Genomic DNA, 27187 nt, shown 5'->3' on the forward strand with positions numbered 1-27187 from the left:
AAAGCTCCAATCATTTCAAATTGGTTTCTTGAACATGACAATGAGTTCACTGTACTAAAATGGCCCCCACAGTCACCAGATCTCAACCCAATAGAGCATCTTTGGGATGTGGTGGAACGGGAGCTTCGTGCATCCCACAAATTTCCATCAACTGCAAGATGCTATCCTATCAATATGGGCCAACATTTCTAAAGAATGCTTTCAGCACCTTGTTGAATCAATGCCACGTAGAATTAAGGCAGTTCTGAAGGCGAAAGGGGGTCAAACACAGTATTAGTATGGTGTTCCCAATAATCCTTTAGGTGAGTGTATATTCAAATGTTTTTCCAATCAATTGTTTTGTAAATTCTGTTTGCATCTATGCCCCAAGAACAATGGGAAACTTGCGAAGGCTTTAAGTGAAAAAAAACATACTGTAGTGGAGTAGGCGGGGCGAGACCGTGGTTCGAGACCGGTGAGTCTGATTTAATGAAAGACTTATAACATTAAATCGGTATACTGAAGACTAAGAATTTGTTTTGAAAAAATCCAATGTTAAGAAATTGTCAAAACACAGCTCAGATGTACAGTCCTCTTTTATACAATACAATTGTAATCGTATAATGAATAACGTTATTTATTAACATGTCACCATGTCTTAAATTGGCCGTTAAATATTAAAACATCTGCTTGTTAAGAATGTACAAAAAGATTGTATCTCATCTTTCTAAATATTTTGTCTATCCCTCAGTTAAATTACTCCCAACTTTACTGAATAAATAAGCAGTGATATAAATCACAGAACTATTTGTAACACATGAAAGGGGTACACTGGTCATTGTGTAAAAAACTTTATCTAGTCTTACTTGGGCCAAAGAAGAAGAGAGCTCAATTTCCTTCTGCATCACTCTGCAATACAGCCAGCCTATATATGATGGCCTAACAAAATAAATACACAAAAGCAAGTCTTCATGCACAGGTCTGTACACAGGTGGCACCATGGTAGACATGCTGATTAGTGATTACAGTATACTTTGCAGTTCATGCATGAGCAGGAGCATGCACAAAAACACAATACGGTTAGGCATATTCTGGAAACATAACAGCACAAACTGAACTTTATCAGTGATACTCATTACATCTTTTACTGTACTAAAACCATGATACTATACTATTACTTAAAAAAAACATGGTTCATTTTTGAGAGGGTGCTTTTATCATCTGTTAAACGTAAATTCATGTTCTGAATAAATCATCATATTTCAAGATAAACTAACAGTTGGTTTTGCAACAAGCTTAGCGGCTAATATAATCACTTTGCCAACTTTAACGAATAACTATAATATTGTTGTACAACTTGTATAAGTGTCCTTTTGTTGCTAGAATTTTTAAGTTCATCCGTTTCCGCATATCACACAATACAGTTTTTCTCAAATGCTAAAACACATTTCACAAACGTTTCCTCCATGTTCCCCAATGTCTAAACACAACACCCTTTTCTAAAGCTACATAAACACAACCACACCTTCCCACTTCAAAACTCAAACTTTCACACCAAAAGAGCAGCTCGAAGCTTTCAAAAATGTAAACATTATACACATCATTACACACTACAGCAAAACAATTGAAAACACAATGCTCAATTTGTGAGAAGGTTCTTTGTTTCATAACTGCCAATGTATATTTTTAGAAACTTTACAGTAATGGATCTTCTTAGATCTCTGCAGAGGATTAGGCATTTAGATTTGTGAGTTTCATATGAAGAGTATAAGTCTATAGTAAATTCTGCATGTACAATACTGTAACACAACTCAATGCAAAGACAGAATCTATTGCACACAACAATACTCTTGAAAACATGATCAGGGTGTGAAGTTTTTTTATTTACTTTATTCACACCACACACACCACAATCACTGTGCGGCATCATGCCGCTGAGCTGCATCGGGCCACATCACCTCATCCACGTCGCAGGCTATATTGTCTCTTGCCAGGCACCTCGGGAAAAACGCCCTGGAATGGCGAATCCATCCTTGGAAGGCCTCCACTGGGATGTCAACACAGGCCAGCTCCATTGCCCTTAGGAGGTTCTCTCTAGTGTATGGTTGTCTGTCATAAACCTTCCATCTCCATGATGAGAAGAACTCCTCTATAGGGTTCAGGAAAGGGGAGTAGGGTGGCAGACAGACGTTTAAAAAGTGGTTACTGTTGGTGGTGAACCACTCTCTGATTTGGTTTGTTCTGTGGAAGCTCACATTGTCCCAAATGATCACATAAATGTGATGTGCGAGCCCAGGATGGTGTTGTTGGCGGTCCAGGAGGATGTCTTTTAGCTCCTCTAGGAAGGTGAGGAGACGTTGGGTGTTGTAAGACCCAAGGCAGCATGCCGGTGGACAAGCCCCTCCAAACCCATGGTCGCACAAAGAGTAATATTACCCCCCCGTTGGCCAGGAACCTCAGTGATGGCTCTTTGCCCAATGATGTTACGGCCTCTTTGCCTTCGTTTCTGCAGGTTGAAGCCAGCCTCATCCAGGAAGAGGTACTCATGAGGTCTGGCCATCGCCTCCAACTGTAATATCCTCTGTGAAAATGTGAAAGTGCACAGGTGTTCAGAACAACAGTCAATCAGGTAGCACAGTATTGTCCAGAAGTAATGTAGGCCACTGAGCAACACAGTATATCCACTAACTGTACTGTGAACATGGATGTATACTTACTTGCACATACTCGTAACGTAGGTCTTTGTGTCGCGCAGAGTTGCGCTCAAAGGGAACCCTATAGACCTGTTTCATCCGCATCTTTTGGCGCCGGAGAACTCGGTCTATTGTGGCCAAGCTGACATCATCAATGCTCTCAAAGTTGACATTATCGGCAATGACTTTGTCTCTGACCAGCTGTATACCCTCTTCAGGGTGCTGGAGGGTTCATGGGAGTTTGCCCAACCAATCCACATGTGTTTTGTGGATTTGGAGAAGGCATTCGACTGTGTCCCTCGCAGCATCTTGTGGAGGGTGCTCCGGGAGTATGGGATTCGGGACCCTTTGCTAAGGGCCATCCGGTCCCTGTACGACCGGAGCAGGAGCTTGGTTCGCATTGCCGGCAGTAAGTCAGACTTGTTTCCTGTGGATGTTGGACTCCGGCAGGGCTGCCCTTTGTCGCCGGTTCTGTTCATAATATTTATGGACAGAATTTCTAGGCGCAGCCAGGGGCCGGAGGGCGTCGGGTTTGGTGACCACACGATTGCATCTCTGCTCTTTGCGGATGATGTCATCGTGCTGGCCCCATCAGACCAGGACCTTCAGCATGCACTGGGACGGTTTGCAGCCGAGTGTGAAGCGGCTGGGATGAGAATCAGCACCTCCAAATCTGAGGCCATGGTTCTCAGCCGGAAAAGGGTGGCTTGCTCACTTCAGGTAGGTGGAGAGTTCCTGCCTCAAGTGGAGGAGTTCAAGTATCTGGGGGTCTTGTTCACGAGTGAGGGAAGGATGGAGCGGGAGATTGACAGACGGATCGGTGCAGCTTCTGCAGTAATGCAGTCGCTGTACCGGTCTGTATTGGTGAAGAAGGAGCTGAGCCGCAAAGCGAAGCTCTCGATTTACCGGTCAATCTACGTTCCTACTCTCACCTATGGTCATGAGCTGTGGGTCATGACCGAAAGGACAAGATCCCGGATACAGGCGGCCGAAATGAGCTTTCTCCGCAGGGTGGCCGGGCGATCCCTTAGAGATAGGGTGAGAAGCTCGGTCACTCGGGAGGAGCTCAAAGTAGATCCGCTGCTCCTCCACATCGAGAGGGGCCAGCTGAGGTGGCTCGGGCATCTTTTCCGGATGCCCCCTGGACGCCTTCCCGGTAAGGTGTTCCGGGCATGTCCCACCGGGAGAAGACCCCGGGGAAGACCTAGGACACGCTGGAGGGACTATGTCTCCCGGCTGGCCTGGGAACGCCTCGGTGTCCCCCCGGAAGAGCTGGAGGAAGTGGCTAGGGAGAGGGAAGTCTGGGCATCCCTGCTTAGACTGCTGCCCCCGCGACCCGGCCCCGGATAAGCGGTAGAAAATGGATGGATGGATGGATGGATGGACTTTGTCTGTGATCTCCCGGAGTCTGATGAGGTTGTTCTCACGACCATATCCACAATGAGGGTTTCTTGTGCTGCTGTAAATATGGCAACCCTCCCACCTCTATATGGCATTCTTTCAACTCTAAAGAAAGAAACACGTGTTGTCAATTGACATGTTTTACAATACAGTAACAACTGATTTGAAACCAATAGACTACTTCACAGGCTTGTTAAATTGTATTGTGACAAAGAAAGCAATAGAGTACAATACCTGTTGTGTTGTCTGAATGCCCTGATAATGGTGGCCACGGTGAACCTACTCAGGTTTGGACGGACTCTTAGTCCTGCTTCAGCCATTGTCATGCCATGGACAATGACATGGTCAATGACTGTTGCTCGCATCTCGTCCGTAATGATGGTGCGAGGTTGTCTTGCTCTCCCTCCTGGACCTTCTCCTCTCCCTTGTTGGCCTCTTCCTCCTCTCCCTTGTTGGTCTCCTCCTCTCCCTTGTTGGCCTCCTCCTCTCCCTTGTTGGCCTCCTCCTCTTCTTCCATGCCCTCCTCCTCTTCTTCTTCCATGGCCAGCTCTTCTCCCTCCTCTGACTCGAATTCCTCTTCCCCTGACTCTGCCTTCATCCATTGTGTTGGTTTGGAATCTTCAGCAAACTGTGCACTCTGAACTTGCTTTTATATTGGTTGGAATCAGCAAACTGTGCACTCTGAACTTGCTTTTATACATTGTGTTGGTTTGGAATCTTCAGCAAACTGTGCACTCTGAACTTGCTTCTATACATGTGGTCACAGCATTAGCAACAAGTGTCTTGACAATTTTGAGTTGTTGTGTGTAATGATTGACGGCAGGTGTGTTCATTGTGTTCAAATATTGCTGACTGTGGCAAGCATTTTGCATCACATGAGCTTTCATTTGAGAATATGAGCAGAGTTCTTTTGCAACTTGTGTTTTAGCAAGGGAAAATGTGTTAAGATTTATGAGAACGGAGGATTGTGTTTTGTGAATTGTGTCTTCATGTGAAATGTGTTTATGGTATTGGAAAATGATGGCTAGATTTGGTAAATGTGTTAAGACAACTAGTCATTTGGTTTAGAGGATTGGCTTTTGTGTTTTAGCATTTGAGAAAAACTGTAAAACTCGTTTTCTAGAACTGCATCATTGGGGTTACAAAAAAATCACACTTCAAGTTTGACGACGAGTCGACGACGAGTGTATCATACGTGCTTAGTGACGACGTGTGTATCACACATGCTTAGTGACGACGTATGTATCAGGCGTCATGTGAGGCGACGTACCTGGTTCATACGTAGTTAGTAGACGTTCATTTTTAATAAAATTCTAACATACGCCGTCGTAACGTCGCCGCTAGTTGACGTTCCTACCATGACGTCGCCGCCAGTCTATCGTCTGCGTTCCCTATCAAATCCATTCATAACTCCACGCGGATTGACGGCGACGAGAGGGTAGGCTGCTCCTTCTCCTTCTCCTGGTTAGGCTTCGAATTATGAGATGTATTTTCTGCCAATTCGAAGCCTAACTCGTCGTCAAACTTGAAGTGTGATTTTTTTGTAACCCCAATGATGCAGTTCTAGAAAACGAGTTTTATTGTGTGATATGCGGAAACGGATGAACTTAAAAATTCTAGCAACAAAAGGACACTTATACAAGTTGTACGACAATTGTATAGTTATTCGTTAAAGTTGGCAAAGTGATTATATTAGCCGCTAAGCTTGTTGCAAAACCAACTGTTAGTTTATCTTGAAATATGATGATTTATTCAGAACATGAATTTAAGTTTAACAGATGATAAAAGCACCCTCTCAAAAATGAACCATGTTTTTTTTAAGTAATAGTATAGTATCATGGTTTTAGTACAGTAAAAGATGTAATGAGTATCATTGATAAAGTTCAGTTTGTGCTGTTATGTTTCCAGAATATGCCTAACCGTATTGTGTTTTTGTACATGCTCCTGCTCATGCATGAACTGCAAAGTATACTGTAATCACTCATCAGCATGTCTACCATGGTGCCACCTGTGTACAGACCTGTGCATGAAGACTTGCTTTTGTGTATTTATTTTGTTACGCCATCATATATAGGCTGGCTGTGTTGCAGAGTGATGCAGAAGGAAATTAAGCACTCTTCTTCTTTGGCCCAAGTAAGACTAGATACAGTTTTTAACACAATGACCAGTGTACAACTTTCATGTGTTACAAATAGTTCTGTGATTTATTTCACTCCCCCCGCCTACTCCACTACAGTATGTTTTTTTTCAGTTAAAGCCTTCGCAAGTTACCCATTGTTCTTGGGGCATAGATGCAAACAGAATTTACAAAACAATTGATTGGAAAAACATTTGAATATACACTCACCTAAAGGATTATTGGGAACACCATACTAATACTGTGTTTGACCCCCTTTCGCCTTCAGAACTGCCTTAATTCTACGTGGCATTGATTCAACAAGGTGCTGAAAGCATTCTTTAGAAATGTTGGCCCATATTGATAGGATAGCATCTTGCAGTTGATGGAGATTTGTGGGATGCACGAAGCTCCCGATCCACCACATCCCAAAGATGCTCTATTGGGTTGAGATCTGGTGACTGTGGGGGCCATTTTAGTACAGTGAACTCATTGTCATGTTCAAGAAACCAATTTGAAATGATTGGAGCTTTGTGACATGGTGCATTATCCTGCTGGAAGTAGCCATCAGAGGATGGGTACATGGTGGTCATAAAGGGATGGACATGGTCAGAAACAATGCTCAGGTAGGCCGTGGCATTTAAACGATGCCCAATTGGCACTAAGGGGCCTAAAGTGTGCCAAGAAAACATCCCCCACACCATTACACCACCACCATAATTGCATTAATGAGAAATTGAACAGGTGTTCCTAATAATCCATTAGGTGAGTGTATATGGGGAAGAGGCCTGTAATGAATGTTTTTAAGGGGGGGTATGATGTTTCGGTTTAACAGTCTGATTAAATAAAAACTGAATGTACTCAATTTTTTATTTGTTTTCGCTTTTGCTTGGATTTATGGCACGTAATTCATTTAAAGTTTAATTCTTTCAGAATCTAAAGTAAATGATCCAAACTGAATTTTTCTAAAAGTAATAATTTGAGGGATTAAATTCTACATTCATAAAGACTTTGTTTAGTCTTTTGGGGTTTTGATTCGGAATTAATCCGTGTTTTGAACCAATTCGTTTGATGACTTATAATAATTCAAATTATATATTTATAATTATACATTTGAAATATTCATTGCACAGCATTTTTCATGTATTTTTTATTTCAGTCTACGAATAAAATCATGGTTCCTCCGAGTAAAACAAACTTTTGATTTTAAAGACTAAAACAATTAATTTTAATGTAAACGATAACACGGATTAGCAAATGGATTTTACTTGTTGGTATATTTAGATATGTGTAGGAGATAAATCTAAAACTTTAAACCGTTGCGTTGTTTGATCCCGAGATTGGTAGGTTTACAAGCTTTCATCATGTACTGTTGTTTGTCTCTTTGTTTCATCTCCATAAAGAACGAAAAGACCATTTCTTATTTGCATCATCATAGAGTTTATTGGCTCCACATCACATGCATAATCCAATGTATTTACAGACGTAAAGTGCTACAATTTCCATGATTTTGCTGCGTGGTTGCGAATGCGTTAAAAAGCTTTTTGCCCTTTTTTGCACCTGTTTTACACCATTAGTTAGGTCGCTAAAATACAAAAATACACCACAGTGTTAACAGCGCCCCTCAATGGCTAAAAATGGAAATAACACCCTATTACATAGTTTGGCTCGTACAATATGTTTTTATATCCATCCATCCATTTTCTACCGCTTATCCGAACTACCTCGGGTCACGGGGAGCCTGTGCCTATCTCAGGAGTCATCGGGCATCAAGGCAGGATACACCCTGGATGGAGTGCCAACCCATCGCAGGGCACACACACTCACTCATTCACTCACGCACTCACACCCTACGGACAATTTTTCCAGAGATGCCAATCAACCTACCATGCATGTCTTTGGACCAGGGGAGGAAACCGGAGTACCCGGAGGAAACCCCTGAGGCACGGGGAGAACATGCAAACTCCACACACACAAGTCGGAAGCAGGTATCGAACCTCCAACCCTGGAGGTGTGAGGCGAACGTGCTAACCACTAAGCCACCGTGCCCCCCTATGTTTTTATATATTTTCTTTATTTTAAAGTTCTGTAAAAAAGGATACTGAGGGGATTTAAAAGATCTACATTTATTCATAATTTGTTGCCAATATTAGTTATTAATTAAATTACACAAAGCATAACAGCATATGTAGCTGCCCCTTTGGCATTCGAAATATTAGGCAGAGAGTTATGACGGGTGTTAGCAGTTTTATTCAGCCATGTTGCTTTTATCACCGTAAAACTATACAAAAGAAACATAACATAATTAAACTCAAACAGAATTACTTCCATCATCAAAATAGGAAATGAACACAATATCATTAAATGCAAAATGAATATAATATACCTCGTCTCGCTATTACCAAAAAAGGGGAAACTAAATTACATATTTAAAATAAACTTAGTGCTGCTCTGATGTGAGTTTATGCGATGCACGTGAGACACTTCTTCTATGGTGCTGCAACTTTACCCTTAATTTCCCTGGCGCCCTCTAGTGGCGCCTTCCAATAAAACAAAAGCAGAGCAGGTGGTCATTACAGCATATATTCATCCTACACAATAGCTATAAATTACAGGTGAATGCATCAGCAACCCCTTTCTCTATCAGACAATATAGTATTTTTCTCCAAAGGGCATAAGAAAGAAACATTAAAAAAGCATAAAACGGGCGGAGGCAAGGATGCGTGACTTTGAATTGAACATCCATGTGTACTTGGTGGCGACGTACTTATCCACGAAGTTACTTTCACGCGTCTATGGTGGCGACGTATTCTTCTCTCACGTAAAAGTACACGACTGTCTCCTTCGGAAGGTAATCCATGGCACTATCCTATGGAAAGCCGTTTGGGTCATATTTCGCCATCAACCAGACGCCTGGTGTTCAGAAGACGCCTGCTTTTACGCCGTTTAAGACATACAGACGCCTGCTTTTACGGAGTTTAAGACATGCAGACGCCGTAAATTACGGCGTTTAAGACATACAGACGCCTGGTGTTCAGAAGACGCCCTAAATTACGGGGTTTAAGACATACAGACGGCTGCTTTTACGGCGCTTAAGACATACCGACGGCTGCTTTTACGGCGTTAAAGACATACAGACGCCTGCTTTTACGGCGTTTTAAATGCAATGTGAAACGCCGTTCATTTCGGCGTTTGAACTTCCATAGTATGCCGTAAATTACGGCGCTTCCGTGTAACAAAGACGCCGTAAAAAGCGGCGTTTTCTATAATATTAAAATCAGCCCCGCCTTTTCTACACAGTCCCGCCCCTCCACTGAACAGAAAGACATGTGTAGTAGAATGTCGATCTGAATAACGTTTCCTGTTTTTAACTTTATTGCGAATAATGCTTAGACTTTCATAATGTGATATTTTTCCATTGGACGTGTTTATTCTCCTTTTCGTTTATCATATGTGTACGAGCGGCATACTTTAGAGCGAGTACGTTCATGACACTTCGTGCGTTTATGTTTGTGAAATTAATTGACTTCGTGCGCGTTGTTGTCATACTCGGTGGCGTAGTGGACAGCGTGCTCAGCAGCGGAACTTCATCTCTTTCAACGATTGGAGTTCGACTCCGCGATCCGACAATATTCTTCATTCCTTTTGAATTGTTCTAATGAGTCATGTCTTTAAATGTTGGAACACTACCTGTTGATGGCAACTTATTAAATGACAAGAAACGCTTATTACAAGCCAACGGTCTAAGGCCTTAATGCATGCAACAGCTGTGGGCTAAGTCTGCTTACTGTACTGTGGCTGTTGTGAGTATGTTTTTATTGATTAAAAATTATTTCCCATCTACGAACCCGTTTGTATTGCCATTTACATATAGACTGCACATGCTGCATGCATTCAGTATAAACCCCTATAAGCATTTGACGATCAAAAATCTAAAAATGGAGGAGACTGTTCACATACAGAAACAATAAGGGAAATTCTGACCAAAAAATATATTGTTGGGTTATTATTTTATAGCAATTTTTAAAGGAAAATATGGGCCTGTTTTATAACTTACTTATTGGTAAATACAGAACAACAAGCAAAAAATGTGCAATAACGAAAGTTATAGCCTACGCATAGCCATCTTCAGCTAAATTGTCAAACAAAAATTAAAGCCAATTGATTAGGCTGTTTAATGCACATTTACGGATTCTCAATTACAAAAAAAACTAGAAATTAAAATAAAAAAAATGTACACACAGTCGCCTAACTGTGCAGAACGTAAAAGGTATGCAACACAAAAGCACTGGATATTTAGGTAATAATATACGCTCCATCCACATCGAGCTGAGTTTCTTTATTGAAAAAAGAGGGGCTTTGACGAGTAAAATAAATCATATCTAAATTAAAGTTTGTTTCTCATTCTCAGTCTGTTGATGTCGGCTGCGGAGAAACGGCTGACTACATAAATACTGCCTTCTTTTAGAGGTTGCTAAGCGATCATGTTTGTTAAAACGTTTTGTATTTTGGGATGGCTATTTTGACGAGGCAGTCGACGCCGCGTTCACTTATCTTAGATTTCGTGTGGGACTTATGCATAACTGCATTATGTAAGTGATTTTTATTCATTTTCACGAATAATAAATAACTCCCTTAACTCTTATTTGCTTTACCAAATTATTTAGCCTTAATTATGCGTGCGTGTTGTTCTTTTCAGGAGGGTCATGGGCTTTATTATATTTATATGGGCTATTTTATAATAGATGGTAATGTATTAATATGATCAATTTATAAATGATTGCAAAATTAAGATGTTTAATTCAATTAATTAATCTGCAGATGCACAAATCACACCTCATACTCGCGCACATTCACTCCCTCTCGCGCGCGTTGACTCCCTCTCTCGGCATTCGCTTTACTTTTGTCAACTTCCGCGCCTCATAGGCAACGGCACCAAAAAAAGCAACATGGCAGCAGAAAGCACTTGAGAGCGAGGCAAACTTTCTGCTCTCAAACAGTGGATTTACTAATGTGCTTTAATGTGTAAATAACTTAAGTTTAAATTGATAAAAGATAAATGTACCAATAAACAAACAATTGGATCAGTTAATTAACAAATAAACGAATGAAGAAACAGAAATTTATCCCCAAAATATCTATCTCTCACTCGTTATGAGTACTACCCAGTTTTGGGTGGGAATGACCACACGTCTACATTTATTGTTTATTACCTTTATCACTTTGTCTGTATCTATTCATTTCTTTCTTCATGCACTTTATGTGCACAAGTCATTTCTTATTCTCCATAGAAAACAAACATTTGTGAGAAAATGTAAGGGAAAGAATCTGCTCTGATGTAATACACGACCACAATGGCTGATGATGTTATTGATGTAAGGATGGATGAGATATATATCTTTTTTTAAAGATTTATTTTTGGCGTCTTTGTCTTTATTGGACAGACAGTTATTTAAGAGAGGACTGGAAGCAAAGTGGGCGAGAATGGGTGAGGGAAAGGATCACAAGCAGGGATTCGAACTTTGGTCACCCCGGACAAACCGCCGCCATATGTTGGAACACGAACCACTCGACCATGTTTTGATATATCTACTCCAATGTAAAGAAAACGGAACAGTTTGAATAAAAATGCCCAGGGAAATGACAAAATTTCTCTTGGGTCCCAAATTGCTCTCCTTAAATCAAAGAACATCCATATGAATGAGTGTAATCTCTACACATACCAGTCACTGAGATGATCTCTTTGTGATCATGTGTGCCATGAATGACTGTATTTATGAATGAGGGACACAGCTTGTGCTTTAAAAAGGGGAGAAGATTAAAAGTACTCTGGGTTTACCCAAAGAAAACCTGCTGCCGAGTTACTACGGTTACTGACTCAGAGTACATTTACACATTTGGCAGACGCTTTTATTCAAAGTGACTTGCATCTCTGGATTCTATACATTTATACATAGGTATGTGCAATCTCCTGGGATAGAACCCACAACCTTGCATTTTTAACACAGAGAGAACGAGAGAACGAGAGAACAAGCTTTCCTGTAGCTCAGTGGTAAGAGCATTGCGCTTGCAACGCAAGGTTGTGGGTTAGATCCCAGGGGATTGCACATACTTAGAAACAAATGTGTAGGATAATGCAATGTAAATCGCTTAAAGCGTCTGCCAAATGTAAATGTACGAGGAGGTGAGAGCAGAGGGCAGAAGATCCAATACTTAGCAATTGCAGGGCAGATTTTGATACCGATACCAATACTTTTTACTTCTAGAAGCGTTCACTTTCCTCTGGATGAAATGTCATAATTTATCAGTTAAATGCATCATTAATTTGCTAAATATGAAAACAGTTTCATGACCACTAAAATATTTTTTGATTTGTGCTCTTCATGTGCCTGTGGGCTATTTAATCACGTAGATGTTAAAACACAGGTCATCATTTAATCCAAATATATACATATTTATTTAGTTATTTATTCCTCTAATAGAATTAGCAAGCATGAACTTTGCACCAAATTATTACTGGAAAATAGTAACAATAACAGAATAACAGATTAACAGAGCAGAAAACCGATATATAACAATGTCTCATCCCAGTACCACTTCTCTAGCTTTAAAAAGTGCACACAATTATTACTGAAGAACAAATTTTTTAAAACCGCTTTTCCGTTTTTGTTAAGTGTCATGTTTAGACATAATTATATAACAAATTAACATGTTTCCCTTCCTTTACACTTTTCTAAGTGAATTTATAAACAAAATTCACACAATTGATTGAGAAACAAAGTAAATGAAGTGTGTAAATAGTAAAGTACTTTTAATCTTTGGCTTTTACCCTCAATACCATACATCTCAGTTTGCAGTGTTTTAATTCACCGAAGTGTATAAACTCCACACTATGTTCCTCTTCTTTTCACAGGCTCCAGCAGTCTGCGTGCCTGTACTTGGCACTGATGAGTCACGTGATAGCGGACTACAGAACACAACTGGGCAAGAGAGGAGCTATATGTGCAAAACTAGGTGAATGGAAAATAGTTTTTCTTCATTATTCAAATATAAGCAATATTAGAAATTAAATCAAATAAGCTGTAAAAACACATTAGTATCGAGGGATCGAGTATCGAGGGATCGAGCATTTTCGATACAACCTCAGCATTGGAAGTAACGTTATCTATAGCCTACTAAGGGAGGACGAAGGGTTCGAAGAGCAACACTGAAGGTTTGATTTGTTTTGTTTATTTCAGAATTTATTTTGTTTCTTGTTTGTGTTTCATTTGTGTCACGCAAATTGTTTAAGAGTAAATTTGATCGATTTGTTTGTTCCGCACATGAGCAGGTTTGACACGAAGCGCTCGACATAAACTTTTTTCTTGATTCATCGTCAAGTTACTTCGGAGTCCGGACTAAAAAAAAACACAAGATTTGATCACAATCCGTTGATAGTGGTGGTATTTATCAGCAGATACTGGTATTTGCGGGCTTATTTAAAGTGACGCACAGAAATGGAGAAACCAAAAACGAAACCGAAACTAAGCTCGTCACTATTGAGCGAAAACGAGTATATAATGTTCGGTTTTAATTACACGTAGTTTAGACTAACTAGCTTCTAAATATCATATATACATTTGTTAAAGTAACCAGGTGTGTGTTCTATTTAAGCAGTTTAACCAATGATCAGTCACAAAATAAAAAACACCAATAAAAACATTCATGGCGTAGTAAGAAATTGTACTTGTGTCTGGGTCTCACTAAAATGGGAAACGTTTGGCAAATTCGCAGGCAGTCATCATTCAGAATACAGCCTGCCAGTCCTCAAGTCTCTACTTCGATCAGACTATAGATCTATACCTGCTTTTGTGCCTTTAACTTGAGTCATGTTCAACAGCTGTTTACAAGCAGTGGGTGAGCAATTCACTTCATGATTTTACCGAATTGTAGTGATGGCTGGTTCGCGAACGAATCGTTCTTTTGAGCCGATTCCTTTCAATAAACTGGTTCACCAAATCGGATTGAAAAGTTCTAAAGAGTTTGCGTCTTCACTACGCATTTAATCACAAATTACTTGAATTATTGACTGGAGACTGGAGGTTGGGGCATATTAGGTTGTGCGAAGGGAGACTGATAAGTGAACTGAAACCGTTCGAGAGGCCGGTCAGGAGATAATCAGTGAACTGGATGTCAGGGTGCAAAGACAATTCAAATGACAAACGAGAAATGTTCACAGGAGTCGAGAGGTACTTTTTGAGGTTTTTATTTGAAGATTGCATGGCTGGGCAAACTATGTGAGCGTGGGGACCGCTGCAGAAGCTGCATACGTGTAGGAAGCGACAGCTCTGTCTGGTGCATCTTCCCTGGTTAAAATGAATGCACACTTCGCAATCTTTGAGTGTGCAGGGCGATTTTGCAGACGCGGAACTCACAAAGTGGACTGGTGAGGCGGAGATGGGCACGAGTGAAGAGAGGGAGTGACTAGGGGGCAGTCGCTGGTGTTGTGAACCACTGAGCGGCAGACTGCGCATGAAATGTTGCGCCCAAAAACACTCTACTATGCAGGTCAGTGTCCAGTGCTCCCCAGTAATGGCAGTGGTTCCAATGAGCTACGTGAAAGGCACATTTGGCGGTGAAAATCTTTTGGTACGTGTAGAATTGTGTACCCCTATAGGAGCGAGCGAGCTCTGCCACGATGGCTTGGTAAACGTTTCGCTAGCGTCTCCTATTAGGGAACACGGTACAGATGACTTCGCTGTAGCGGAAGAAAGCTACAGTGAATTCTCGGAATTACGAGCGGAAGTGATGGGGTGATGTGTTTTTTAAAGTGAAAGAAAAATCTCCATAGGTGATCTGCCACTTGCAGAGTTGATAGAGGTGAGAGGAGATAATAAAGGTCTGTGTCCGCACCTGCCAAAATCTGTGCTCTGATGCTGCTGGAGACGGGTGGTGGTTCCACCGCTGGCGCATTGGAAGGCACTGATACAGCTGTTGCCGTGGCCAATGAAAAGTGAAGGCGCTAAATATTTTAAAAAGAACATCTGTAATTATTGTGAGAATAAATAAAGTAATTTATGTTTTATCAATTATTATACTGGGCTGCTTGTGAGGACCATATAACAAGGGCTGAGACCGTGTAACAAGCGATTCGCATTCTAGCTCATATTAGAGTGTTGTGTTAAATGGCATTTACCACCATCATATATTATAATGAGCAGAAGCACCACAGCAAAGAGGCTGAAATACAAGAGGTCACATACATGTGGCATATACATATGTACCTCACAACTACCTTAGAAAGTTTTGGGTTTGATTAAAGATAATTATCCACTGCCTTCCTCCACGGCCATTTTAAAGAAAAGTTTCATGTTTCATACGCAATGCAGGCTCTGTCTTTTTGTGGAGCTAAATTATATTTATAATAACTGTACAATCATTATCCACTTTCCGTTCATTATAATAACTCACATCATTAAATTCAGTTGTCCTCGATAATTCCATGTTATGTTGGTTGTTTTCAACAAGAGTCCTCACGCCACCTAGCAGACAAAACATGACACACTGAAGCGCTAAAATATGAACACACGCTTTCGACATGAAGAGAGCACGTTCTTTTCGCTTGTTTGGACACTTGAAACACATGTTTCCACTGCATGCTTGGTTGACCTGATTACACGTTCATAACGTGCGTTTATCCGGCCAAAAACATGCGTCGAAAACGCGCATTTTTGGACGGATAAAACGCGCGCTAAAAGTCTGCGTTGTCCATGGCTCCAAAGTGCATGTCGAGAACACGCGTTTTCAATAGCAAATCTCACGCAAAGGAATAAAATCGCTCAAATCGCACGTCGAGAAAGTGCTTTTAAATGGAAAATCATACGTCAATGCCGCTTGTTTGCTGTCAAATCGCACGCAGTTGACGCGCCAGTGTGCAATAAGACGCCCTACCAGGAGTTATTGGGTACTTTGGCATTCCATACACGCACGCAGGCACACTTACATGGAAAGCCAAGAGGGTCAAAAACAACACGTTAAGTAAGTGGAAAACTGAAGCCTCTATATTCAGTTGGTACAAGAGAAATATAAACCAAAATCTTTAATTGCAGTATATAAATTCAGTCCTGTGCTACGAATGAATGCCACTTTCTCAGATTTAAATTATAGACCTAATCTACCTAACAGATTATATTTGTTTGTAAAACTTTGTCAGGGCCTTTAAAGAACCCTGCAACCCTCTCAGTGCACTCTTATGGTGCTGGATTGTTAATTAATGAAACAAATTTAAGATGAAATGGATGGAAACAGATGTTAGTATGTAAAGTTATTTAATTAAGCAGCAGTATGAACACTATACATATTTATTAATCTAGACTTTACTTCCTCCAGATAGCCATTTAACAAACAATAAAAAATTGTAGAGTCAGTATGCATTGAAAGTGCATAGTATATTGATGTCATTGATGGCTGGTCCCATCTGAGTGGTCAGCTGAAGCATACAATTTTAATTATTTGGGTCATGACTATCCTGACACTGGTTCGAATGAGGCCACACAAAAGTGGTTCTGTGGTCATAGCAGAGACCTCTGCCAAAACATCTGCATCTGGCTATACGTCACCAACAGGCCATTAATCGCCCTGTCTTAGTACAGAAAAGGGAAAATTGTATATAGGGTTTCTTTGCCATAATCCAAGTGTCCTGTTTTCTTTCCATACTTTACCTCTCAAGCACTGACAGAACACGGATACATCCACTGAGCCAGGCCGGTTGGTATGTTGGTCATCAATATAACTATTCCTTACAATTTTTAAATAAAAAATTGTGTCACTGAGAAGACAGCTCACATGCACAATAGAAGTGTCACGTCTTTCCTTAGTTTTGATTGTTCTGGTTTTGTCTTCTGTGCCTGATTTCATCATCAGTTAATTGGTATCTTACCTGATTCTGTTTAAACTGATTATGTTCCCCTATTAAAAGCTGTCCGTTCATTTAGTTCATTGTCCAGTATTGTTTTTACGTGTTAATGGGTGGCTGTATGTCTGTGCTCCATTTTAATTATTACTTAAATATCTTTGGAATTCTACCTACAACTCTAGGTATGCTTCCAAAGGATAACATCATAAAAATGTATTATTCATATTTTAATGTGTACTCTATAATATACACCAAATAATGTATCATAGAGTACACATTCAAAAGATGAATAATACACTTCATTGCTATTTTACTTTAAGTGTTATTTTATTTTAAATAAACCATTAAAACAACTATCAGTGCTTATTCATAATCTGTAGATATTGACCACTTGAGTTATCGTTATAGGCAAAATCCAATACCAGTCGTCCTCTAATAGGTTGTTGAGATTTATTTTAGACTTGCAATAAAATAGTAATACAAATGTGTAATAAATATAATGGTCAGTTACATTTGATAAATTACAGTTACTACATCATTTCTATCACAAAAATGGTTCGTAAATAAGAAAAGTACATTCTAAAGCTTTCCAAAGATATACAGGTTGTCATATTTTTATTCAGGTTTAGGAAAGGATATTAGTGTTATAAATATGTAAAAATAAATGATCATATTGGGATTATTGTCACTACATCATTCCTTTTGGGAAATGGTTGTGAAATATGAAAACTACCGACTCGGAGCTTTCAGATGACTTATAGTCAATAGTTTAGTTTACCTGCTGAGAATTTATGTTTTTTAACACTTCCGTATTACAGAGAATTGCTGAATAATAATAAAGAAGCGTTTAAAATATAAATTAAGCGTCTAAAAGGACACGTAAATGAGCCACAGCAACACCGGAAAAACAGCAAGGAATCTTCTTGCCTGTACATTGAATAGATTATTTACAAAATTACAAACTATAACACCAATTACATGCCAAATGAACTTGCCAACAAAATAACCATAAACACAAAACACCCTTTTGAATAAAATAAACTGATCATTTCTTTAGTTTTTAAAGGAAAAATAAACATACTGCAGACGGCAAATATTTGTACAAAATAAAATTTTAAGTAGAAGAAGAGTAAAAAGTACAAATAAAGTGAATATAAAAGAAAAACAGGCATATTGAAAAGGCATATACAACTTTGTGCAAAGAAAAGCAAGGCAATCAAATAAAATAAATTGCAAAAACACCTAAAGGCACGATCAAAACAACAACAATCGCATAACCTGATGACAGCGTTTAGAAATTATAAATGATGGGATATGTTGTCTTCATCTCCACCGCTGATGGGACCGCTGATACATCATACGGGATTTTTTTAAATGTTGCGCTTGATGAAATCTTTTTATTTCATTATAATGTATTAGACCCGAGTAATGTAAGGTTTAAAACAATATTCTTAGTCATATGTGTCACACTAATTGTGCAATTCGATGGTGTGATAACACTGCACAGTTTTAAGTGTTCAAGTAAAAGTTATTTTTATCTTATAATTCTAAACAGAAAGTGATTTTTCAGAATCAGAAGGTTCTATCTGCGTTTTATCTGTTCCAAAAATCCCATTTACACATTTCAGAGGATTTTGATATTATACATTTAGAATATGTGTATTTTATATGTATATAAAAAGGTTTGTTCCTCAAATAGTTTTTGCTATATGAAATATGAAAACTTTTAAGCTTATTATCTCCAAACTACTCACAGGTAGACTCGGATAGAAATGTATAATTCCGAGGTGAAAAACTGACTCACAACCTTAAATGACATCAGCTAAAGATAAAATATCTGATAAAAAAACTCTACAAACAACATAACCAGCTTCACTTATTACTAGGGATTCTCAGATAATACTTTTTCCTTTCCGATCCGATTCCGATACCTGAATTCTGCGTATCAGCCGATACCGATCCTGATCCGATCCGATAGTAGCACTGTTTTTCTTGATCAAAGTAGAGCTGCATATTTGATCTATTATTGCCAGAGGTTATAGTTCTTAGACATGTTTACTTTCAAGTACATTTTAAAATATCTGTACTTTATCAGAGTACTTTGGACAAAAAATGTTTCCCAACAGTATGAAGCACATCATGCTAACTCAACTACAGTCCATAAATAAATTTTGTTTTTAAACTTTTAATCCATAAGTACATTAAAATCTAACACTTTCCTTTACTTATGTATTTTTACTTTTAAAAGTAGAACATTATGCTTTTTAAATGTAATTAAGTGCTGTTTTAAACTTAAAAAACATACAAAAATAAAGTCTCATAAAGCACAGATACTTACAAAATGTCTAACAAATAAATCTCTGTTTATTACACAAAACTATCACAGTATAAAAGTCTCCAAACTCGCTCATACACATCCTGGACACAAAATGATGCGCTTAATGCACCCGCTTCACTCACGAGTATGATGCGTCCTAGTGATGATCATGATGTCGCGGGGATCTCTGCTTCCCAAGTTCAAAACAGTTATAACACAAAGAGAAGAGATATGTTACGTGTTTAAATCATAGTAAAAAAGGTTAAAAAAAAGAGTTATTGTGTATGAATGACGCATAACATAGACCGCTTCCAGTGCTTGAATCTAATGACGTTACACTCAGCGAGTACAGTGTCCGGCAAAATGCATTTTAAACAAAACCACAGTCTATTATCTAGTGATTATGACGAATATTGAAAACTTTGTAACGAGTAACGTCCTGACTGTTCCCGGACACACGCATGCTGGATTGAGATTGACAGATGACCGCACCAGCGGAGGTCAGATTTTTTTAATTATACGATATTGGTTTATTCCTCACATAAAGCTATCGAATGACATGACATCTAATACAGTGCATAACAACATTTATGGTTATCTCCTGATAGTTAGTACTTTTTGAAGCTTTAGAGTAACATCCACGGGTGAAGCAACGGATCAGATTGAAGGGAACCCGTCAGTACGAGACCCGATCCAACAAAAAAGACCCGTATTGGCTCCAATTCCGAGTATCGGATCGGTGCATTCCTACTCATTTCTAACCAGATTGACTTTATTTCTGTCAGATGTCTACAGAAGTTATTGTTGAGAATTTAACAGATATTTAGATGCTGATTATTTCGAAGTTTTGTTTGAACTTTACTTTTTCAGTTTTTCTGTTGCTGCTTTAACTGTGTTTTTGTAAGACATGTTTGTCATAGCTAAAATAAAATGTGATGAGGTGTTTTTGGTTATGCTTAACTAATTATATAATATGAATACAGTGGACTGAATTACTGAGAGTCTAACCTCGGATTACATTAACATGAAATTCTGTACTATGTCATAATCTTATGTGTGCAAATGACACTCCATTCACTAAATGTTTTCTTAAATCACAGCAAGAATGACAACATTTAATGATCCCCAAATGCACAGAAGCATGGATGATCATCCTAGGATTGCGTAAGTATATGTTATTTTGCATTTACTCTTTTCACACAGAAATATATTGTGAATAAAACAAATTTGACTTTTTACTTTTTTCTTCACTCATCAGTTTATGATGGAAGGAAAAAGTAATCAAATTAATCTTGAACCAGAATGATATATTTACCGTATAAAAGCATTAAAAATGAGATTGATCAACTGAAGCCACCACAAGTGGCCATAAACAACCATGATTGTGTCTCCATATGGGTAGATTTATGTTTTGAATTCAAAATCTGTTAATGCTAAATAAATTCAATCAATCGTTTCCAGGACACGTCATGATGCTTTACTCATAAGTAAAGGTCCTCCAGTACTTTACCATCTGAACACAGAGAGAAAATACATTGATGGGACTGATGAAAAGGTCAGATGGTGGACATATGGACGAAGAGACAGAAACAAGCAAAACAAAGTCATACTGATGGTGGGAGAAACCGCCGCTGAGAAAACAACCATGATCAACACCATGATCAACTATTTACTGGGAGTGAAGTTTGAGGATGAAGAGTTTTACCAAATCACAGATGAAGAAGAAAAACATGAAGATCAAACACAATCCCAAACATCTGACATCACTGTTTATGAGGTGTTTGTTAAAGAGAACCCAACAGCTCTGACCATCATTGACATTCCAGGATACGGAGACACTGAAGGATACGAGAAAGACATAAAGATGACTCATTATCTGTTCAAATTGTTATTTGATGAGAAAGGGATTCATTATATTGATGCAGTGTGTTTTGTGATGAAGGCGTCACAGAATCGTCTCTCTGGAAAAGAGCTTTACATATTCCACTCAACTCTGTCTCTGTTTGGTAAAGATATAGAGAACAACATCGTGTTTCTACTCACACAGGCAGCTGGAGGACCTCCAACAGACGCTCTTAATGCCATTAAAACAGCAGATATACCCTGTAGAAGAGATGAAGGCAATGAACCTGTGCACTTCTTATTCAATAACCAGCAGAAAGCGAAAAGAGAGAAGCGGTATGAGCGAGGTTTGAAAGTGTCCTGGGAAAAGGAAGATAAAAGCATGACTGAGTTCTTCACATTCCTGGAAGAACAGAACAGAAAAAGTGTTCCGATGACATTAGAAGTTCTGAAAGAGCGAGGGCGACTTGAGGCCTGTTTCTCTAGTCTGGTGGATCGAATCTCTGAGAAGGAGGAAAAAACTGAAGAACGGAAACAGATCCAGGAAGCTCTCAGACTGAACAGAGACAAGATTGAGAAATGTGAAAACTTTAAATTTACAGTCCACAAAGATGAAAAAAAACAAGTCTTAACTAAAAATGTTAATGTGAAATATTTAATTTGCAACGACAAGGCCACCTGCTGCTCTGTCTGTAAAGAAACCTGTCATGATGAACAGGCCTGCTGGTGGGCACCAGATCCCTCAAAATGTGAAATCATGATAGATGGACACTGCACTGTGTGTACAGGGAAGTGTCATCAGGATAAACATGTCAAAGAGAACAAGAAATATGTGACAGTCAAAAGTGAAGTCACGATGACATTTGATGAGCTCAAACAGGAGTATGAAAACACTGATGAAAAGACTGTAACTGACTTTGATAAAAATAAATATGAAAACACAAAAAAGACACATGAAAGTGATGTGAAAGAGTCTGAGAATATAACAGCAATAGAAAGAAAACTTGTCAATGATCTAGAGAAGATTCAAAATGAAAAGTCCAAACTGCTGGATGAAGCTTATGTGGCCATCATGAGTCTGAGTAAGATTGCATTAAAAGCAGACAGCGCTTTCACTCTTCAACATCTGGACTTCTTGATTCCCAGACTGAAGGAGGAGGGAAAAGAGGAATGGGTAAAAGACCTGGAAGATCTGAAGAAAACTGGAGAAGAGAAGAAGAACAAGGGAGCTGTTCAGTATCTTATGGCTTTTGGACAACAAAATTGGAACGCATTACTTCAAAAGTGAATAAAATGGAAAAAAGAAACAAGAAAACCAGGGCATCTTCCGATCATTAGTTTTTTAATTTCTTATTGAAATCAGAAAGAATTCTTCACAAAACAAAAAAGGATTTAGCTAGATATATCATTTTTATATTCACGGGTGGAAAATAAAGAAACGGCTTAAATATTAGAAACATGATGCAGGCAGGAATTAAAGTCATCTTTCCGTCCCCTTGTAAACTAATCCTTACCGCTGCTTCAGATTCCTGATGTAATTATTGCAACTACTGAACATTTACTGTCTTTCTCATCACACAGCCAGACTAATGAATGACTCGACACAAGCGGAATTCACTGAGGCAGAGTCTAGACACAGATTTATTCTGTTTAGGCCTAAATTGAGCCACCTACATGTGACATATTAGTTTATGTCATAAGATGATATTCAATTTTCAAAAATGTATATGATGTGAATATGCAAACAGAATTCAAAAAACAAAAGTGGTGTCACAAAAATTGAATGCAATACGAAACAGTAATCTGGAGATAAGATCTCAAAGTAAACATAGTCAATGTCTTTGTGTATCAAAAATAGTTGTGTAGTGGATCAACGTATTAATAGTTAGTAACGTGTATGTAAACATAGTCAATGTCTTTGTGTATCAAAAATAGTTGTGTAGTGGATCAACGTATTAATAGTTAGTAACGTGTATGTAAACATAGTCAATGTCTTTGTGTATCAAAAATAGTTGTGTAGTGGATCAACGTATTAATAGTTAGTAACGTGTATGTCAACATAGTCAATGTCTTCGTGTATCAAAAAATAGTTGTGTAGTGGATCAACGTATTAATAGTTAGTAACATGTATGTCAACATATTCAATGGCTTTGTGTATCAAAAAATAGTTGTGTAGTGGATCAACGTATTAATAGTTAGTAACGTGTATGTCAACATAGTCATTGTCTTTGTGTATCAAAAAATAGTTGTGTAGTGGATCAACGTATTAATAGTTAGTAACATGTATGTCAACATATTCAATGGCTTTGTGTATCAAAAAATAGTTGTGTTGTGCATCAACGTATTAATAATTGGTAACGTGTATGTTAACATAGTCAATGTCTTTGTGTATCAAAAAATAGTTGTGTAGTGGATCAACGTATTAATAGTTAGTAACGTGTATGTAAACATAGTCAATGGGCCCTATCTTGCACCCAGCGCAATTGACTTTGTACACCGACGCATGTGTCATTCCTATTTTGCACCCGCGCAAAGCGTAACTGTTGCATCTACACAGATGCAACAGTTATTTTTGCAAATCATAAATTGTTACACTAAAAAAATATTATGACATGAGATGACGGAAATTATTGTAGTGTGCCACGAAGATGTGAAAAAATGGCGCATTAGACCAGGGGCTCATCTCCTGTTTCCAAAATGCATCACAAACTGCTTGAGAAAGCTGTTCTACAATGATAATTGGTGATGAAAATAAATTATGTTCAATAAGATGTACTTGTGTTTACTTCCGCATTAGCTAAGGGATGATTTGCGTTTAGGTGGTACTTGAGACTGGAAGAGCTCCTATAGTACATTTACATTTAGTCATTTAGCAGACGCTTTTATCCAAAGCAACTTACAAAGAGTGAGGGAGCAACAAGCGATGTGTCATACAGGAGCCATAATACATTAGGTGCCAATACAAAGTTACTGGTTTCAACTAAAGCTAGACCACTACCTGTTGAGAGAAAGTGTTTTTTTTTAAACCAATTACGCATTGCACAAGGTGCAAACAACCTTAGTCTTGTCGATGTTTCCATTGGGAAGCTTCTTAAAAATTAATATTCCCTGAAGCAAACCCGGCGGCTTCATAGCTGCATCCATGTTAGCACGTCACGTTTGATGCGGTAATTTCACAGTAACGTTATATTGTGTTCAGACCAAACGCCAATGGCGTGTCAAGCGCGAGTGATTTATGTGTTAATGCAAAGAGGCGACAGACCTACTTGCGGCGCGAATCGCGCGAATGAAGCCCTGGTTATGAGAGGATGAGGCGGCGAGAATGACGCGAATCACGCGAGTTGAAAAATCTCGTTCTCGCCCCCTACAGTGCAGTTAAGCTGGTAAACATCCGCGCTAAAATATCACGGTGAAAGAGACCCAGCTCCCAACCCAACTTTGAGAATAGATTAACGGCGACATTTTTTTATCGCGCGATAAGAGTCTCTTAACGGCCCACCACTACAAATTATTCAGGCAAATTGTAGTAATTAAGGATCAGACCTGTTTGCCCAATAGTGGCAATAAGACATATACGTATATAAGGACATCTGACAAATTGGTTTGTTCGTCAAGAACCAGGAAAAAAAATCGACTGAAAAACTGAAAAAACTGAAAGACTGAAAAAAAAAGACTGTGAAATCACCTTTACCATAATGTAAGTACATTAAAAATCTTAGTCTTCAACTTACCAGTTAAGTTGAGCGTGCGCCTGGTAAATACGCCATAATAATAGCAATTCATAATGGAACTTGCGCACCTGCTTTTAAAGGGAATGTTGGATGACTCTCTGATTGGTTTATTTCACGTTATGCCCAAACCACACCTATGAATAATGAAGCTACTTCAGACCAACCCATTTTAGATTTGCGCCGGTGTTGTGCCGAAAAATGCACCCCTGCCAGATTAAGCACCCCCTTCTAACACACGCTGTCTGATTGGCTAATTCTAACCACTCCCCTCCCCACACCTAATCCTAACCCCTCCCCTAACACCTAATCCTCACCCTAACCAATGTGGGGATGAGGGGGTGCATAATCTGGCAGGGGTGCATTTTTCAGCATAACACCGGGCGCAAGAGCCATTTATCCCGCCGGGAAAATAACAACAGCGCCGAGACCCGCCCACAAAGTTACTTGCACTTCACGCTTTGACACTTGCGTTTCAGATCATTAAAATAGGGCTCAATGTCTTTGTGTATCAAAAATAGTTGTGTAGTGGATCGACGTATTAATAGTTAGTAACGTGTATGTAAACATAGTCAATGTCCTTGTGTATCAGAAAATAGTTGTGTAGTGGATCAACGTATTAATAGTTAGTAGCCTAACGTGTATGTAAACATAGTCAATGTCTTTGTGTATCAAAAAATAGTTGTGTAGTGGATCAACGTATTAATAGTTAGTAACGTGTATGTAAACATAGTCAATGTCTTTGTGTATCAAAAAATAGTTGTGTAGTGGATCAACGTATTAATAGTTAGTAACGTGTATGTTAACATAGTCAATGTCTTTGTGTATCAAAAAATAGTTGTGTAGTGGATCAACGTATTAATAGTTAGTAACGTGTATGTCAACATAGTCAATGTCTTTGTGTATCAAAAAATAGTTGTGTAGTGGATCAACGTATTAATAGTTAGTAACGTGTATGTAAACATAGTCAATGTCTTTGTGTATCAAAAAATAGTTGTGTAGTGGATCAACGTATTAATAGTTAGTAACGTGTATGTCACGTGTTTGTGTATCAAATATATTAATCTAACAATGTATTAATAAAAGCAGAATAGTAAAATTGTAGCATGTTGAACATGTGAAGCACATTATAAATTACTTTTAATTGTCTAAAGGAGACATCACCTAAAATGATTAAAATAAAACTTTATTAGCTGAATGTCAATGACATTTTCTGATCTTCATGTATAAATGACCATATCTCATAAAGGGGTTGAATTATTGTGACTGAAAACCAGTTCTCAGTTTTTTTCCTCAAAATGTTAAATGTTTGAACAGTAGGGTTGGGGGCGGTTTCCCGGACAGGGATTAGATTAAGCCAGGACATGTCCTACCCTGCCTTCATGTGCTCTCAGAAATTTGATCTTTTCCAGGATCATCATTCCCATGATTCCCAGCTGGTTGTGTTCACGTGCTTTGTTCTTTGAATGAAAGAACCAGATTAATATCTGCGTGTGTTTTGAGAAAATGTTACATAGCAATAGTTTTCCTCCATACATCCTACTGTATAGTTTTACAACACTTGCTGACACTTCTGGAATGTTGGTGAAACACAGACTATTTTCACTCTGTGCTTCAAATGATTAATCTTTTGTAAACATTCATAATTTAACAACAAGTCGAGACAATGCAGATGTTGCAGAAAATCTAGTATCACAGCAGAAATCCTTCTTCATCCGCCATGTGAGGCCCGGATCTCAGGATACATAAGAAACTTGTATTTTCCGATAATTCTGTGAGCGTGTGAAGGCAGCATTTGGTAACTTAGGGCATTTAAGTGTTTTTACCAAACATGCCTTACAAAAAAACATCAATATGCATTTTGAGACAAAACAAAGACCATGTTCTGTTTTAAGATGTGTCGGTGCAAGCTGTGTTTAGGTTAGACAGCTCTTACATTTACTTTCAATGTTACAAACCACCCAAATATGTTTCCACTTCATTTGTTCTGGTCTGGTGTTTATAAGGGAAAGGGGGAAAACATTCATTGGAATTCTTTAGAGAGAAGACCCCCAAACAAAGCATGTCAGTGTCTTGAGTTCTTTTCATTCACACAACTGCTCGCTGATATACATCTGATGTTATGAAATAATCATGTTCTATTTGGCTTATATTTGTGTAAATGGCCTGATATTTTTAATCTGACAAATAAAATGTTCTGACACTGTCAAATATTAA

The 27187-nt window shown here is 38.7% G+C and overlaps 1 protein-coding gene across 4 annotated transcripts in view; it reads left to right on the top strand.

The window, feature by feature from the left end:
• The window catches only part of LOC130412237 (uncharacterized), a 53183-nt gene extending 25996 nt beyond the window's left edge, over nt 1-27187 (top strand). For 2 of the 4 annotated variants that reach the window (XM_056737458.1, XM_056737459.1), the window contains exons 2-4: nt 13103-13203; nt 20501-20564; nt 20862-27187. In XM_056737458.1, coding sequence (XP_056593436.1) covers nt 13137-13203; nt 20501-20564; nt 20862-22530 — 1800 coding nt within the window. In that variant the 5' untranslated portion in view covers nt 13103-13136 and the 3' untranslated portion in view covers nt 22531-27187. Of the gene's footprint in view, nt 1-13102; nt 13403-14198; nt 16940-20500; nt 20565-20861 lie in introns of those variants that run through there. The other 2 variants (XM_056737460.1, XM_056737461.1) reach the window with 2 other exon arrangements.

Source organism: Triplophysa dalaica, chromosome 22, assembly GCF_015846415.1.
Source record: "Triplophysa dalaica isolate WHDGS20190420 chromosome 22, ASM1584641v1, whole genome shotgun sequence".
NCBI lineage: Eukaryota > Metazoa > Chordata > Actinopteri > Cypriniformes > Nemacheilidae > Triplophysa > Triplophysa dalaica.